General features: G+C 41.1%; 1 protein-coding gene across 49 annotated transcripts in view; it reads left to right on the forward strand.

The window, feature by feature from the left end:
* The window catches only part of PHLDB2 (pleckstrin homology like domain family B member 2), a 234842-nt gene that overhangs the window by 156021 nt on the left and 61516 nt on the right, over nt 1–17305 (forward strand). For all 49 annotated transcript variants that reach the window (XM_043594101.1, XM_043594107.1, XM_043594123.1 and 46 more), the window contains 2 exons: nt 11104–11466; nt 17131–17274. In XM_043594101.1, coding sequence (XP_043450036.1) covers nt 11104–11466; nt 17131–17274 — 507 coding nt within the window. The remainder of the gene's footprint in view (nt 1–11103; nt 11467–17130; nt 17275–17305) is intronic.

Consider the following 17305-nt stretch of genomic DNA (forward strand, 5'->3'; position numbering starts at 1 on the left):
CCTCCTCTCCATCTTCCCAGAGGCAGAAGTCAGGGAGGTTCATGTTTTAAGTTTCAGAACAGCCAAGAACTTTGCTCTGGTGAAGTCTAATTGACCTCAAGGGGGAAATCTTTATGTTGGGAGCATGTTCTGTTGAAGAATTTGGGTTTGGAAAAACTGATGTTTCTCATTCGAAATTCCTAAGACCATATCCCAGCTCTGGGATTGTACTTTGGATTTTGAGAGACGACAGTTTTAATAAAATACGGAGTCGAATGAAAAGGAACAAGTTTCTCAGACATGGATTCTGCTTTCATTTTGATTACAGAATAAGAGAGGCAGGATTCTGAAAGTCCATCTTTCTCCTTAGATCCTGAAAACCAAGGCCTAAATCATGTCATGCAGAGATTGCAGTTTTAAAAGTTGTTCCGGGAAAAAGGAAAATGGAGTTACTTTCTTAACATCTCCAATAGGGAAAGAAGACTTGTCACTGTTTATTTGGCATTTCTTTTTTTTTTTTTTAACGTTTATTTATTTTTGAGACAGAGAGAGACAGAGCATGAACAGGAGAGGGGCAAGAGAGAGAGGGAGACACAGAATCTGAAACAGGCTCCAGGCTCTGAGCTGTCAGCACAGAGCCCGACGCGGGGCTCGAACTCACGGACGGTGAGATCATGACCTGAGCTGAAGTCAGACGCTTAACCGACCAAGCCACCCAGGCGCCCCTGGCATTTCTATATATAAAACTGTCGCATGCTTTTTTGAACTTTAGCACATAGTATTTGCCATTGGCTTTATCTCTCATAAGTAGTTGCATTACAGAACTTTCAGTTGATGTATGATAGTCCACCCTTTCTTTTTTTTACATGTTAGCCCCTCCCACTTTTTTACTCTACCAACTTCTCGATGCATAAAAGGAGTCCCTTACTTTGTTTTAGGATAGATTTTCTGTTACGAAGATTCAGTTGTGGTACCTGTCATGCACTGATTTTGATTGAACAAAAGAAAATATTACCTACATTCTAAGAGTACGGCAGCAGATGGCATTTTATAAGTTGTGATCCTTCAGGGGAAACAAACAAACAAAACTATCCTCTGGAATTTGGTTAAGCCAAGGTGAAAATGTCAACAAATGACAGTATATTAGACTTTTGTTGCGTTTCCTTTAATGATGTGTTAACACATTTGTTAACAGAAGGGGTTTAGGCACTTTGTAGATTTTCTTCTAGAACACTGTCCACGGAAGAGTGTTACTTCCAAAAATAATCGGCATACTTTTTAGATCCTATGTGGAAATTATGGATTACATTGATCACATGAATTTCCTTTCTTTATGGCCAGTGTTTTTCAGTCTGTAGGAAGAAGTGCATTTTCTTCTTTCAGTGACCTGAATTGAGGCAATAATGTTACAGAGTCACTCATAATTGGCACTTTCCTTGAAGTGATATCTATTAATATTTTAAGAATAGTTCACCTTGGGGCGCCTGGGTGGCGCAGTCGGTTAAGCGTCCGACTTCAGCCAGGTCACGATCTCGCGGTCCGGGAGTTCGAGCCCCGCGTCAGGCTCTGGGCTGATGGCACGGAGCCTGGAGCCTGTTTCCGATTCTGTGTCTCCCTCTCTCTCTGCCCCTCCCCCGTTCATGCTCTGTCTCTCTCTGTCCCAAAAATAAATAAAAACGTTGAAAAAAAATTAAAAAAAAAAAAAAGAATAGCTCACCTCAACCCTTATATTATTCACCTCAATTTCTTATAAAAGTAAAACTTCATCATTTGCTTGTCTTCCAGTTGAGTGGAAATGGCAAAATGATGGCAAAAGGCATCAGGAGAAGGACTAAAATACAGAAGATTTGAGTTAGATGCATCTTGTGGTGAGAGATTAACTTGAGTCTGCTGAACAAATTCAAGAAATAACTGGAGGTGGAAAATGCAAATGGCAGAAAGCATTCTTGGTCTAAAAAGCAACAGGATTCATTAGATTAAGTGATAGTATTTTAGGACATTTTTGGTAAATGAAAATCAAAAATAAACATTACTTCAGCATATATATGTATTATATATAATTTATATAATTACATAGCATATTTCACATTACTGAATTATTAGATATATTAATAATTAAATATATCTGGCAAATGTATTAATGATTTTAAATGCTATATGCTAATTATATATACAAATACGTATCTATATATATATATATCTTAATTACAAGCTCCTAAAATAGGGACATAGATAGAAATAGTAGGGGCAAAAAAAAAAAAAAGAAATAGGAGGGGCAAGTAGGTTTAAGGGCTGACACACCAGTGAGTAATCATAATTAAAAAAAATAATCTGCAGTGTGAGAGATTGACTTATGAAGTGAGATTAAAACAACTGAGTTTCTTTGTCTGAGTCTGAGCAAAGACAGGATATGATAAGGTCCTCAGGTATTTGAATGATGCACGTACTCATAGGGCAGGAACACTAATGATCTCTCAAGTATGAGGTGTAGCCACAGGCAGTGTGAAATACAAATCTGCGTTTTATGTCAAGCATGAAGTGTGTGCATTGGAGAGGAACATGGATTTTTTGGAGGGCAGTTCTTTCTAGAAGTTACTCCCCTGGACTTCCTGTGGGAAATCTATGTTGCCCTGTATTGATTGGGATACAGGGACCAAATGGCAGTGAGTGACTGAAAAGATTCCTTCCTCCCTGGGTTACTATGGCAACTGGGCAGCCCTCTGTTGCCCAAAGCTCAGGCATGTGATGCACCACACGGGGAGGGAGTTTTGAGCAGTGGAGGAATTTTTCCCTCCTTCCAGACTGGCAGAAGAACCCCATAGATCTGTGAATTTTTCAGGGAGACATTTGGCCGCATGACGTATTTTTCCTGTGTTGCCTTTCACTGAGAACAATTGGATTTGGCTTTTAGACTTGCTTATTTATTAGTACAGTAATCCCCCCTTATCTGCAATTTTACTTTCCCTGGTTTCAGTTACCCGCTATCAACCTCGGTCTAGACGCAGCTGATCCTCCTTCTGACCTACCATCGGAAGGTCAGTAGCAGCCTAACGCTATGTCACAAGACCTACATCACTCACCTCACTTCATCTCATCACGTAGGCACGTTATCATCTCATATCACCATAAGAAGGGTGCGTACGGTACAATAAGATTTTGAGAAAGACCACATCCCTACTTCTATTGCAGTGTATTGTTATATTGTTGTATTTTATTATTACTTCTTATTGTTCATCCCTTACTGTGCCTAATTTATACATTAAACTTTGCCACAGATGAGTATGTATAGAAAAAACCATAGTGTATATAGGGCTCAGTACCATCGGTGGTCTCAGGTACATCCCGCGGGTCTTGGAACATATCCCCCTTACCTAAGGGAGGACTCCTGTATTTATGATGTTACCTGGGAGCCACAAGACAATTATCTATTTCACTGCCATTTTTTTTATGGAAATCCTCTTTAATCATTGATAACAAGCACTGAGCAGTTGCCTTGTGACAGACACTAACTTATTCTTTAGAATAAAACTTTATCCCGCACACACTCCTTTACTGATTTCTCACAAGAACTCTAACATAGGTGCCGATCTTATCATCTGTGTTTTGCAGACCAGATTATAGAAATTCAGAAGGTTGAACTCGTTCAGTGCTTCTGTGTTTTAAGTCTGGTAAGTGCCAGAACTTCAAATCCAAATCTTTGTTCTTCCCATTAAATCAGACTTAGACACAGGTTCTGCTCTGAAGATCCAGTGGTTCTGTGGGAGAGAGAATTCAATTTCCCCACATATCCTTACAATATATGGTTACAGAGAGAAGCACTGAGCTTTCTTCATGGAGTCCTGATATCTTTATTTCAAAGCTTTTCGTCTTTCTGCTCACTTTACTCCTAATTTTCCTGGAGAAGTGGGACGTACCCCTTCTCTTACAGAGTATCTATTCTGCATGAAGGCAGGGCACACTATCCTAGATTCCCAAGGGCTGGGAAGGATGGGAAGTGAAGTGTTGAGCTTTGGTAACTTATTTGAGACTGAGAGTGCATTTGGGTTTGAAGGGAGGTAGGGAAGTTGGATAGTAAATCTATGGGGTGCTCCAGTGATGATAATTTATTATTTCTTGGGGCGGGGGGAAGGAGGGGATTTGAGTACATTTGCGGACAGAGGCGAAGGATTCAACAAAGAAGAAATAAGAATGTAGGAGAGGGATAATTGGTAGAACAAAACCATAAAGATGGGAGGAGGGAATGTGGATGCAGTGATTCAGGCAGAGGACTTCACCTTGGAGAGACTGAGGGACTCTCCTTAGACACCTGTGCTAACACTTAAATTATATGTAGTGTGTTTCAGAAACTATTACATATGCTATTTTTAAAATCCTCATGACAACCATACAAGGAAGATATTCTAGCAATTCCACGCTTCATACACAAAGAACTAAGACTCACAGAAGCTACATGACTTTCCCAGGGCCACGCAAGTAGCTACGGAACCAGCGTTCAAACTGAAGCAGTCTGGCTCCAGAGTTCATGCTGTTAGCCACCGCGGTACATTGAAGAAAGGTGGACCCGATATATAGAAAGAGGTAGAGGAGGAAAGTTTAGGGCATTGAGCAGGATGACCTTGCTCTCCTTAGACAGTGCGTTTGTGTATTTGAGTGTATTGACTGTATTTGAGAAAAGGGTACTGAAAAATCACCGAGTGCCCTGATTATCTGCAGATGCCTTACCCTCCCTCAGTATCTGGTTATCCATTATTATGGAGGCAGAATAGGAATACATGATACAAAATCCTGATAGTAGCCTGCACATAACAAATGCTTGATGTTCAAGTAGCAGCCGTCACATCATTCAGTAACTCTTCAGATAACTTGCAGTTGCCTCCAGAACAGATACAGTCATACAAAGCCATTGCTCTTTCATTTGTCAGATGGGCCTCTCTCCAGTGCAGTTCTCCGATGGGGCACACACGTACATGCTTTTTAAACGATGGATGGCAGAAGAAAGCGCTTCCCTGACCACAAGCCTGAAGGTAGACTTCCCAGGCAGACCGTAAAATAAAATGTTCTTAGCTAGACATTAAACTGACTTTTATAAAGATAATTTGTAAAACCAAAAAAATGAAAACTCCTCACTTATATATACAATTTCTTTATCAGATCAGTTGTCCTAAACTGATAAAAATACTACTAAGGCAGGGCTTCCGGGGGGCTCAGTCAGTTGAGCGTCCGACTCTTGATTTCAGCTCCGGTCATGATTCCAGGGTCATGGAATCAAACCCAGTGTTGGGCTCTATGCCGAGCATGGAGACTACTTAAGATTCTCTTTCTCTCTCTCTCTCTCTCTCTCTCTCTCTCCCTCTGCCCCTCTCCCGCACTCGTGCATTCTCTCTCTCTAACAAAAAAAAAATTGCTTTTTTAATAATAATAATACCAAGGCAATGTTCTGGAAATGTGAAGGCCAGTTACGAGGTCAAAGGACGCTGTCTCCGCCTAAGACTGCCCTCTCTTCTGACACCAAGCACAAACTGAGAGACTCCCAGAAACCACCGGCGGGTTCATTAACTCACTAGAAGGTCCCACAGAACCCACTGAAAGCTATTAAAGTCAGGATTATCACTTATTACAGGATTATCATTTATTTATTATCTTTATCTACAATAAAGGATCAGCCAGGGAAGAGATGCAGAGTCAGGAGGTTCCAAATGCAAAACTTCTACTGCCCTCTCCCTGTGGAACTGGGAGTATTAGTCTACCTGCATTGGTGCGTGACAGTACGCATGGAGAATTGGCAGCCAGGGAAACCTTCCTGAGCTTCAGTGCCCAGGATTTTTATTAGGACTTCATCATGTAGGCATGACCGATTGATGGGTTGTCCACTTGGTTAATCTTATCTCCAGGTTGACTGATATCATATGCCTCCCAGCCCCACCCCCCCCAAAAAAAATCACATGGTTGTCTTTCTGGAGTGGCCAGCCCTCACCCTGAGAGCGATTATCAGGAGTGTCCAACCTGATGCTAAACAAAGACAATCCTATCAGGTATGACATAGAGTACCTTCCAGAAGCCAACAGCAAAGGCCTGACCCCTCTCTGGGCCAGGCCCATTCTTAATGACAAAGAAAATAAAGAAGCTGCCTTTAGTAGGATCCCTGAGGCTCTCATCTCTAACTTTTGGGCCCATTACCTGCTTGAAATTAAGCAAGGCTTATCAGTCATAATGGGCTTCTGTGGAGAAAACGAAAGAAAAAAATCTCTCTCTCAGGCTTAAAACAACATGGATCTGTTTCTCCTTCACTCTCCATGGCCAGCATGGGTTGAATGAGGTCTCTGCTCCACATTTCCTTGCTCAGGGTCCAAGTTCATGGGGCCAGCACCATCTGGAGTGCCACTCTGCCATGGCATAGCAAGACATGTAATGAATCATGCCCTGGCTGTCCAGGCAGAAGTGACACACGTTGCTTCTCACACTTCGTTGGCCAATGCAAGTTTGGTGATCATATGTGGTGTAGGGGTGGGGAATTGAAAAGCCATTTTACCCTGTGTCCAAAAAGATGAAAATTGATCATAATTGCCCCAGGTACTACCCCAAGGGATTTATTTCTAAAAACCAATAGACTCACATAAAAGACTTTTAACCATTGCTTCTGTTTTTTACCTCCTGATTGTCCCGCCTAAGTGAGACATCAGAATATGTTCATGGAATCCTGGAAATTCTGCTTCCTTGTGGTCAGCTCCATCTCATTCTGCCATCCACTTTTAGGCCAGGGCCACTGACTCTTGCTGGTGTTTCATTTAGGGTTGTTGGTATTTGCTAAGTCCTGATACAAAGAGAAAGTTGACCCAGTTCCCTGCGTGTACCTCGTCCTTCTTCCTCCAAAGAATCCCGTCTCTCTAGCCGCAGAATAGTTGCTAATCCCTGAGCATCCTGTGTTATTCCATCCTCTATGCCTTTGTGCATATGGTTCCTTTATAGAAATGCCCATCCCAAGGTACCTGGGTGCCTCAGTCGGTTGAGCATCTGACTCTTGGTTTCGGCTCAGGTCACGATCTCACGGTTCGTGGGATTGAGCTCCTCGTTGGGCTCTGTGCTGACAGCATGGAGCCTGCTTGGGATTCTCTCTCTTCCTCTCTGCCTGCCCCTCCCCTACTTGTGTGTGTGCTCTCTCTTTCTCTCAAAATAAATAAATAAACATTAAAAAAAGAAAGAAAGAAATGCCCGGCCCACGCCACTGTCCAACACCTCACACAGACTCATATTTATCCCAAGGACTCAACTCAAATTTGTCTTCCTGGAATTTTTGTCTACTACTTCCTTATATGTGAATCTATTGGTTTTCTGTAAAGCTCCTTTACCACCCTTTTCTTTAATTGACCATTTGTGCCTTTTGCTAAGGATGTAAAGGTAGACATGCTGTCTCTTTCCATGTGTGTATCCACATTAATGGCCAGAGAGTAACTTCATAGGTCTTTATTGAATCTCTAGAGCTAACAGGAGAGAGAAGTATGGCCCATACAGAGCAGTTATAGTAGGTCCTCTTAAGAAAAAATACCTTCTTTCAATTAAATTATTTCTAACCACTAAAAATTGACCCTTTCTTTTATATAACAAGTGTTATATAACGGAAGGAGTTTAGTTACCTATAACGGAAGGACATAGTTACCTATAACGGAAGGAGTTTAGTAAAGATTTCAGCTGTGCTTGGGTATCAGCAACTGGTTTTTTGCACAGTTTGTTTGTGCATTACACTTACAGTCCTGTGGCCTAGACTGGCTGCTGTTGGTTACCAGGAGATGGATGGGGTTGGCAGATGGACGAGGTCCCTGATGGAGGGCTGTGAACTGCAGTGAGGCACTGCCAGACACGTTCCTCTGACAAAGAAAGAAAGCTCTGAGGTCAAAACACATTCAGTCTGCCACTTTTTTTTTTTTCTAATTGCCGAGGGAAAGAATTGCATACCGTTTTCTTCAGGTATATATTTTAAGATCCTGTGCCCCCATTCCAAGCGTTCTGTAATATATGCAGTATGTGGAGAGGAGGAAAGGAAAATAGTGAGGGAGATCAAAAAAAATGTATTTAAAATAATTTGATTCAAATGACCTACTTTCCAAGCCCATAACACCAATGTTTTGTGCCAATCAGATGCATAGGCCGTGCACAAACGGCTTCTCAGAAGAATACACAGCAGAATGCTGATTGGGAGACGTGGGCAGGAACTGGACATCTGTACAGGGTTTTCCTTAAAAGGCTTCATATAGTGCTTTCCGAAATGCCTCGCAGACTCTCTTCTGACGCACTTCTCGACATCAGTTTATTTTTCTTCGGTGCAGCTTTCATGGGGCCAGTGTGTCTCAGCACAGCCTGGATTTCTTTTAGACTCACGGGCAGCAGGACCGCATGTGTGTGTGACTCAAGCCTGGACAGATTGGCTGTGAACGGGGTGATAAGAATAGAGAGAAGCGCATACCAGTAGACCACACTTCCTGTGCACAAGCCTTTGAATACTGCATTTCACTGTCTTAAATAGCATTCATCTTAAGGCTGGGATCATTTATTCCCCGTGGAATTAAGCAATAGCACTGGCAGCAAAAGCAACTATTTTGGGAAGGAGATGTGGGAGGAATTTTGCCGTGTCTGACAGGCTAGGCAGAAATACCCTTCGTGCTTTTCAAGACTACACTGTTCGCCGAAGCCCCGGTAAATGGGAATTGACGACTTTCAGATAATCCCACATGTAAGTAATGTCCAGGCTAATGTACACACACTGTGATCTGTAAAGGTCAGTAAAGACTGAGTTTAGATGCTTCAACTTAAGTCCCCCAAATGGCAGAAAGAAGAACTTTTCTTTGGAGATGAGCAGTAGCTTCTAACGCAGATGCTGTTGAGAAGGGTTAAACTATAACACCTCGTTCCTGTCCCTCTTCTTGACATATGCCCTAGAACGTTGTTTTTTGCAAATTCCCATGTAAACGTTTCTCGATTGTTGAAGGGGTTTCAAATAAGGCAATGAGGGCTGTACCCCCCCCCCACTCCCTCCCCATAAAGCTGAGGTGGGTAGGGCTTGGCAGCCGGTGGCAGCTGCAGAGATAAATAAACACCGGGCTCCTGGATGGGCAGGATGCAGGAGCACGTGGGAAGAGGTTGTGCGACTATGAGTACCTTCCGTGGGACGAGGCCATGAGGACGGAGCTGCAGCTGGAGACCAGAAGTTCAGTCAGTGAAAGGGAGGTGGGGGCTTAGAGGAGCCAGTTTAATCGTCCTTTTGATCCAGCTATTGTATTTGCGGGGGCTGGGGGGGGAGCATACTTTTTAGAGGACGGGTAAAAGCCAGATACGACTTAAATTTTTCTGTCTTGTCACTTAATTCATGTATTTTAATGGAAACCAGGGAATTATGTTGGTCTGTTCCAATTTAACTTTTCTATTAGATGGTCCTTCAACTAGTAAAGAGCTGACTGCCAGAATTTTGTCTTTATAAATTAGCTGCCATTAGAAAGTGAAAATAGCAGCCCAGTGTTACTTTAAAATGTTCTATTTTGTTACTGATAACCAGTTTGGAAAATGTTTATCTATGGAAGGCTTCCGAATTCTGTTTTCAATGTGGTACATATAACCACAACAGGGTTTTTTGTTGTTGTTGTTGTTGTTGTTATTTTATCATTTTTCTTTTCACTTTGGCCTTGGAATTATTGTGGGAGGCAAAGATGTTGAGGTTCCCCACCCCAAAGAGTGCTATCCAGGCTTATGATCAGCATCTCATAAATTATATCCTATGCCTCACAAACATATAAGTGAATTTGCTTAAAGTCAAAAACATCAATATCTACTTGTTTGCATGGGAAGGGTCAGTAGTGGTATTGTTATAGATATTAATGGCCTGTATATTGATTTTTTCAAGTTTATTTATTTATTTCGAGAAAGAGAGAGTATGTGCAGGGGAGGGACAGAGCGAGAGAGAGAGAGAAAGAGAGAGAGAATCCCAAGCGGGCTGACTTGTCAGTGTGGAGCCTAATGCAGGACTTGAACCCACAAACCATGAGATCATGACCTGAGCCAAAACCAAGAGTCAGACACTTAACCGACTGAGCCAGACACCCCTTATATTGATTTTTGTAAGCAAGTGAACTATCATTTTATTTTTCAGTTAACTGAACCAAAGATGTAATGGTATCAGAATCTGAAATACCTTGATGTCTTTCTATCTGGACTTGACATGAAAAGTTTTTCATTTTTATGCAACATTTCTACTTCTTTATAATTTTATTTTTTCTTGATTTTTATTTTGTGTTTATTTATTTATTTTGAGAGAGAGAGAGCACAAGTGGGGGAGGAACGGGGCGGGAGGAGAGGGAATCCCAAGCAGACTCTGCACTGACAGAGCCCTATGTGGGGCTTGAACCCACGAACCATGAGATCATGACCTGAGCTGAAATCAAGAGTTAGATGCTTAAGCAACTGAGCCACCCAGGTGTCCCTCTACTTCTTTATAATTTTAATTACTGATGTGAGAAAATGATGGAAAAGACCTTTATCTTGTGAGAAGACATAAGAAAAGTATAGAAAAATTTGAAGCATGTCAAGAAAAAAAATATTGAAAAAATTTCAAAAAAAATTGTATTTTAAATTAAAAGATCCTCTAAGTAGTATTCGTCTTTTTGTGCATCTATTTGTCTAGGATGTTAGAGAATTAATTTTAAGTGCAAGTGTTAAGTTGGCTAATATGTTAGAGGCAGAGAGATAGAAATGGAAGGAGGGTGGAGATTTTTTAAAAAGGAGATTGAGGGGCACCTGGGTGGCTCGGGTGGGCGGCCGACTCTTAATTTCGGTTCAAGTCATGATCTCGCCATTCCTGAGTTCGAGCCCTGCATCGGGATCCAGGCTAACAGTGCGGAGACTGTGTGGGATTCTCTCTCTCTCTCTCTCTCTCTCTCTCTCTCTCTCCCTCTCTCTCTGTCTCCTGTCTCCTCTCGTGCACATGCTCTGTCTATGTGAGTAAATAAGTAAATGAGTAAACTTAAAAATGGATTTACCTGTGGGATGAAATTGCCAGTGGTCCCAGCCTCTTCAGTCTTTTTATTTGTGATTGTCTGCATTCTCACACACTCACTGACCTTCCCGTCTTCTGTGTTCTAGGAGAGACAGCGTCTGGAGACGATCCTCAGTCTCTGTGCTGAATACACAAAGCCCGACAGTCGCTTGTCCACTGGCACCACCGTGGCAGATGTGCAGAAAATCAATAAGGAGCTCGAGAAGCTGCAGCTCTCTGATGAGGAGTCTGTGTTTGAAGAAGCCGTGATGAGCCCTGAAACCAGATACAGGTGCCACCAGAAAGGCTCTCTCCAAGAGACGGACTTGGCGGTCTTCGGGGGCGTTGGTCAGAGCAGCGCCAGCTTCCTTTCCCCCAGGAGCATCAGGAATGAGGACCTGCTCAGGGACCTCACGTCTGCCTTCCTGAAACCTTCCAACGAGTCCGCTTATCTTAGTATCCTACCGAAGGTAAAGGCTACAGAGCAAGAAAGACCAGGATTTAGGGCCTGGGGCTCTGCATCTGCATTGGCCTAGAGACTAGAGGTTTTACCGTGCTTGTTTTCCAAAATGTTTTCAGTGAAGCTTCCATTTAAGAGGTAATTAGCTAAACAATGTGCAGCAGATTAGGGTGTTTAGTGTGAAGTAACAAATTTGCACTGTAAAAAATGTAGCCGTACAGAAAAGTAAGAAGAAGGAAGTTTCTCTTTTCTCTGCCCTCTCCCAGTTGTACACCTGAGAGATAAACACAAAGTATCTTACCTGCCTTCTTAATATTTCTGTGCATATACAAAGCCCCATGTTATAGGCACAGATGTACAGATACACACACATAGCATTCTGGTCTTTCTTTCCTCACTAAATGTCTTACACATCTTTGTGTTTGGGTACACACAGCTCTGCCTCATTCTTTTCAACAGCTGAATAGTATTCTCGTGTTTGGAAATACTAGTTATTTTATTATTATTTTTTTTAAGTTTATTTGAGAGAGACAGAGCACGAGTGGGGGAGGGGCAGAGAGAGAGGGAGAGAGAGAATCCCAAGCAGGCTCCATGCTGTCATCATGGAGCCTGATGCAAGGCTCTCACCCACGAAACTGAGAGATCATGACCTGAGCCGAAACCAAGAATCAGACACTTAACCGACTGAGCCACCCAGGCACCCCTGGAAATACTATTTAAATTGTTTTCTACTTTTTTTTATTAATAAAACCTATATGCAGCAAATATTCTAGTGTGTGTGTGTATATATATATATATATATATATATATATATACACACACACACATATATATAGATGTATAGATAGGTAGATAGATAATCTATACAGATATATATATACAGATATATATATATATATATATATATATATATACCTATATATATGTCTATATATATATTTGCACCACTGTGCAAATGTATCTGCAAGATCACTTACTAAAATTGAAATTAATGGATGAAAGAGTTTGCATATTATTCATGTTAGTCAATTATTCCAAATTATCCTCTGAAAAGACTGTATATTTCCAGGCAACACTTTCGCTAACAGTTTATGGGCATCCCTTGCTCTTCATACACTTGCCAAGGCTGTATATTATCAAAATTCTTCAATTGGCCTGATTAATTGGTGTTTAATTTGCTTGTCTTTAATTATGCATGAGGTTGGGCATCTTTTCATATTTTAGTCGTTAAGTTGTATTTTGACCCACTTCTTCACGTTCTTCACTCATTTTTAAAAATTGTCTTGTTTTTACTAAGTAGTGAGAGTTATAAGAAAATTAGTCTCTTATCATGAGTGGTATTCCCCTTGACTTTACTCCTGATATTTTTTAGATATATAAGAGTTTAAGATTCACAGTTAGTCATAATTATTACTTAGTCTCCTAGCTGTATATTGATTTTAAAATGTCTTCTGAATTTGAGGATTTCTTAAATGGAATTGAAGGAGAATCTTCTGGTGTTACTTTTTTCACATAAGTTAGGAATCTTTTTTCAATGAAATTAAAAATTGTCCTACGTCTTTTCTAGAAAGGTCATAAGAGAGCCGTAATAAGATATAAATTTTATCGGAATAAAATAAACACACAAAAAGTGGTAATAAGGAGGAAAAAACAGAAACCATAATCACAAGAATTTACTTAGTTAAATAGACAGGATTAGGTTATTAAGTAACTCTGATCATTAAGTTCAATTCTGAGATTCATGGCAATTATGGCCAAAGGATCAAAAACAAAAAAGATATATCAGTTAAATTTTTGTTATAAGAGGTACACAAACCGATTAAGAGAAAGACGTCATCATGATCCCTAATTCTGGACGTAGTTTATCACATGGAGTATAGTTCAGGGGGAATTGGTGTGTTTGTTTTGTCTTTGGCCACAGCAAGAGTTTTTCAGTGTTCCTAGTTAGCAGTCCACATCTACCTTCTGAGTCCCTTCTTCATCTGCATTAGGACTCGGAAATGTGCAATCCTTCTTTCTCCTGATGACCACATTGACCTTCCTCATTCTCAGTGGAGAGCAGTTCTGAATAGGACATCTGTCTCTATTGCCAGAATGTTGTAACTGTTAGAAACTAGGATCTGGGGGGCAAATCAAAAGTCGTTTGTGTTCAGGCAAAGTAAATGGCCCACCGTTTGAGGACTTGAGCTGTTTTCATCAACCACTGGGTTTTCTTTGAAGTCCGTGGCTTCCTTTACATTTAAAATCCTTTCCCATTTCTTCCATCATGGACAGCTGCCAGATTTTTGTTAAAACAGTAAGCTGTGTGTGTCTCTCTCTAAGGACAATCTTTAGGGAGATAGGTTTCCTCCTGAAGAGGGCTGTGACAAGAAAGCTGCTGGTGTGTAAATGGGCGGATCATGGCAGATGTTTTTAATTGCTCAAATATGCTTTTGTGGAAAAGGAGGCCTCTGAAGCTTCCAGCAGCCTCCGTTGTGGCAAGACATATAAGACCGTGCATCCTTTCGAGACAGGAAATATCAAAGGCACCTCTGGTTACAGGCAACAGCTTAGACAGGCAGCAAGCGAGGGGGATGAGTTCCAAGGAGGGAGGTTTGCATTTATTACTTTTTGGAGACAGATATATGTTACTTCAAGACAACAGACAGAAGAATGCTTTCTTAAAAGTCCTGCCCATTTGTTTTGGACGCTTTTCTCTTAGTCATCTGCTCGCTGAATTCCTGGCTTAGCAAAGGACAGTGTTTGTTATTAATCGATCTAAGGATGAGTGGAGAAGAATGTGAAAACACTCTAAGCTGCTTTAAGGAAATAAAGATTTTAATGATATTTAGGAAACCTGAGATTTACCATTCTGGAACTTGTTTTACCTAACACTTAAAGATACCGATGACCTTAGAAATAGGCTAATTTTAACTGGCTTTTGTGAACTTGTCTTCCTCCCCCTGAGGTGAAAGCTGAGAGTAGCTCTCTCTTCTTTCTCCCTTTCTTCCTGTCATGTTGAGATGGGATTGGGGCACGGCACCGTGTACGTCTGTGCATGGCATCATGACCTGACCCACACATATTGTGACATGATTACCACAAGTTTAGCTAACATCCATCACCTCATTTAGTTATTTGAGAAAAAAATGTTATTTTTCCTCGAGAACTTTTTCATTCTTCTCTTTTTAGTAATCATTCTGTCTACAGTGGACAACCCTCGCACTTGTAACTTCCTCTGGTTGCAAGAAGTTTCGAGGAAGAGATTGGGGGGGGGGAGGGGGGAAGGCAGCTACAAAGTGTCTTGTTCCTACTCTCCCTCCCCTTTCTCTGTGGAGGCCAGGTTACCTCAAAGAAGGGATATTTAGAGATGTTCATACATGTGTAAACAATATTTTCATCCCATTCTATCACAAACCATTCAGAGTTTTAGAATGCCTTTGGAAGCTATTGCCTTTTTATAAATAACGAAAAGAGGGGCGCCTGGGTGGTGCAGTCGGTTAAGCGTCCGACTTCAGCCAGGTCACGATCTCGCGGTCCGTGAGTTCGAGCCCCGCGTCAGGCTCTGGGCTGATGGCTCAGAGCCTGGAGCCTGTTTCCGATTCTGTGTCTCCCTCTCTCTCTGCCCCTCCCCCGTTCATGCTCTGTCTCTCTCTGTCCCAAAAATAAATAAACGTTGAAAAAAAAAAATTAAAAAAAAAAAAATAACGAAAAGAACAACCGTTTCCTAGAGAGCATTTATTGCTATAAACAGCCTCTCGAGTTGTCTGTTATCAAATATGCCGATGGTGATAAATTTTTTAGAAACTTTCAGTTAGACATTTAAAATTGCCACTGTTCTCTTTCTTCACCCACTGCCTGCTTAGAAAGTTTGTAGTTATGCAGATTGTTCAGTTTTTGTTTTCTCCTAATGCTTTACTTCCACCAAGTGAGAGAGATATTTTTAAACCCTGTTGGCAGTTGAAACCTAATATGAAATGTTGACCCAACAGGATACTGGCCTTCTTGAGGCTTTCCTGCTAGGATTACACGTCAGTGATTTCGGAATGCCATTCACTGTTACAGGCGTCCCTCACGCCCTAAAACGGGCACCTGAGTATTAGGACAATGAGATTCATTGTCTGTGATCAAAAAAGGTCAGCAGTTGTTTTATTAATTGGTAAAATGCTGCATTGAAGATGGCCATTAAAGGGCTAAATGTTAAAGCTTGGAAGGTCCACATACCTCTGCGAATCAACCGGAGATACTGTGGCATTTCAATTGTTTAATCTCTGTGAGGAGCAGTGAAGTAGGGTAAAGAATAAAGAATATGAATAAAGAATATGACATGATGGCTATCTTCCTAAAGTTATTTTTAAGATCATTAAATAAATGAACTTAGCACGGCATACCAAATGTTAATGATCTCTTTGGTTAGTATGAATATTCTTTGTACCGATTTATGAGTAATTTTCAATAATTTACTTATGGAGGCTGCTGTTTTCGCTGTGCAATTGTGAAATTGTTTGATGATTGACTTACTAATGAAAAGAAATTATTTCTTTTTCAAAGAGAGATAGAAATTAAGTAAATAGTGTGCCAATCCCCCAGCACCCCTTGACCTACAGAGAGACTGATCTCTATCAGGTGGTATCTAGGGTGACTAATCGGAAATTCCTGAAAGAAGAGGCTATTTTCAATTCACTCTACTCTCTTCATAAAACAATAGGCAGTCCCATTTTGGCTAAATGTGTATGATCTAAAATATTTCTTTATTTCCTGGGCATTTGTTGTAACTCTGTTACACCTTTGGGGTGTAAGTATGCCCTCTCTTACTTAATTTCTTTCCTGACTTTCACTTTCCTTTCCAAAGGAACACAGGTTTTTCTGTGAAGTGGTTTTATAAATGATAACCAGTGTGCTATTTTGTGTCATAAAAGCCCATCGGCCCAGGGAGTGTCTTAAACATTAGGCGTGAAGAAAGTAGTGTAGGATAAAGACAGTAAGTAGTGTGTGAGCACAAGTGAAACATGACTTTATATTAAGTGTGTAGTTTTTAGTCATGGGAGTCACTAAAGTAACGAGGTCTTGTATTGTCATGGTTTTTCACTTCATGGAACATTTCGGTGAAATGGGCCAAGTGTATCGTGTCCTCACTTTTCCACCATGTGTTGGAAAAGAAACAAATCAGCCTGAATACTCATCTGCAGATAAGCCTAGTAGTGGGACGCAGTAGTGAGGCTGGAGATTGGAGAGACCGTTGTAGGAGATGTGCTCACTTGGAGACGGGAGAGAATATGGGGCTTGGCGTGAGGGTAGCAGCCTGTTCGAGAGATCCCTGAGGAAGATGTCAAAAGTCTTGTCTAGCTCTAGTTCTAGTTCTTTGCCATGCCAAACTTTCTCTATAACCTTAGAGCAGTCACTGTAATTTCTATGGGCCACAACCTCCTCATCTGTAAAATCTCTTAGCTATCTCAGCTTTAAAAGGATATGAATTGGTAAATTTAAGTTGGTTTGTATGAGGTAACTTAAGAACCTTACTGCTGGGGATCTGTGAGAAAATGCACGATTCCAATTGAACAATCACAAGGATGCTTTCTTTTAGAATTCCAAGAGGCACAGAGACTGTGAAACACTAGACTTACTACTGGTTTATAAATTGGGAAATTCTGGGGTGGAAATGTGAATAGCCCTTTTCTGTGTTGATTAATTGCAGACCCCAGAGGGTATAAACGAAGAACAAAGGATTCAGGAGTTGGCAGCAATGGAAGAGACCCGGATAGCAATTCTCAATAACCTCGAGGAACTTGAACAAAAAATCAAAGATATAAATGACCAGATGGATGAATCTTCCAGAGAGGTATAAACCAGGGTTTGACTTTTTACCCTTC

Source organism: Prionailurus bengalensis, chromosome C2 (genome assembly GCF_016509475.1).
Source record: "Prionailurus bengalensis isolate Pbe53 chromosome C2, Fcat_Pben_1.1_paternal_pri, whole genome shotgun sequence".
NCBI lineage: Eukaryota > Metazoa > Chordata > Mammalia > Carnivora > Felidae > Prionailurus > Prionailurus bengalensis.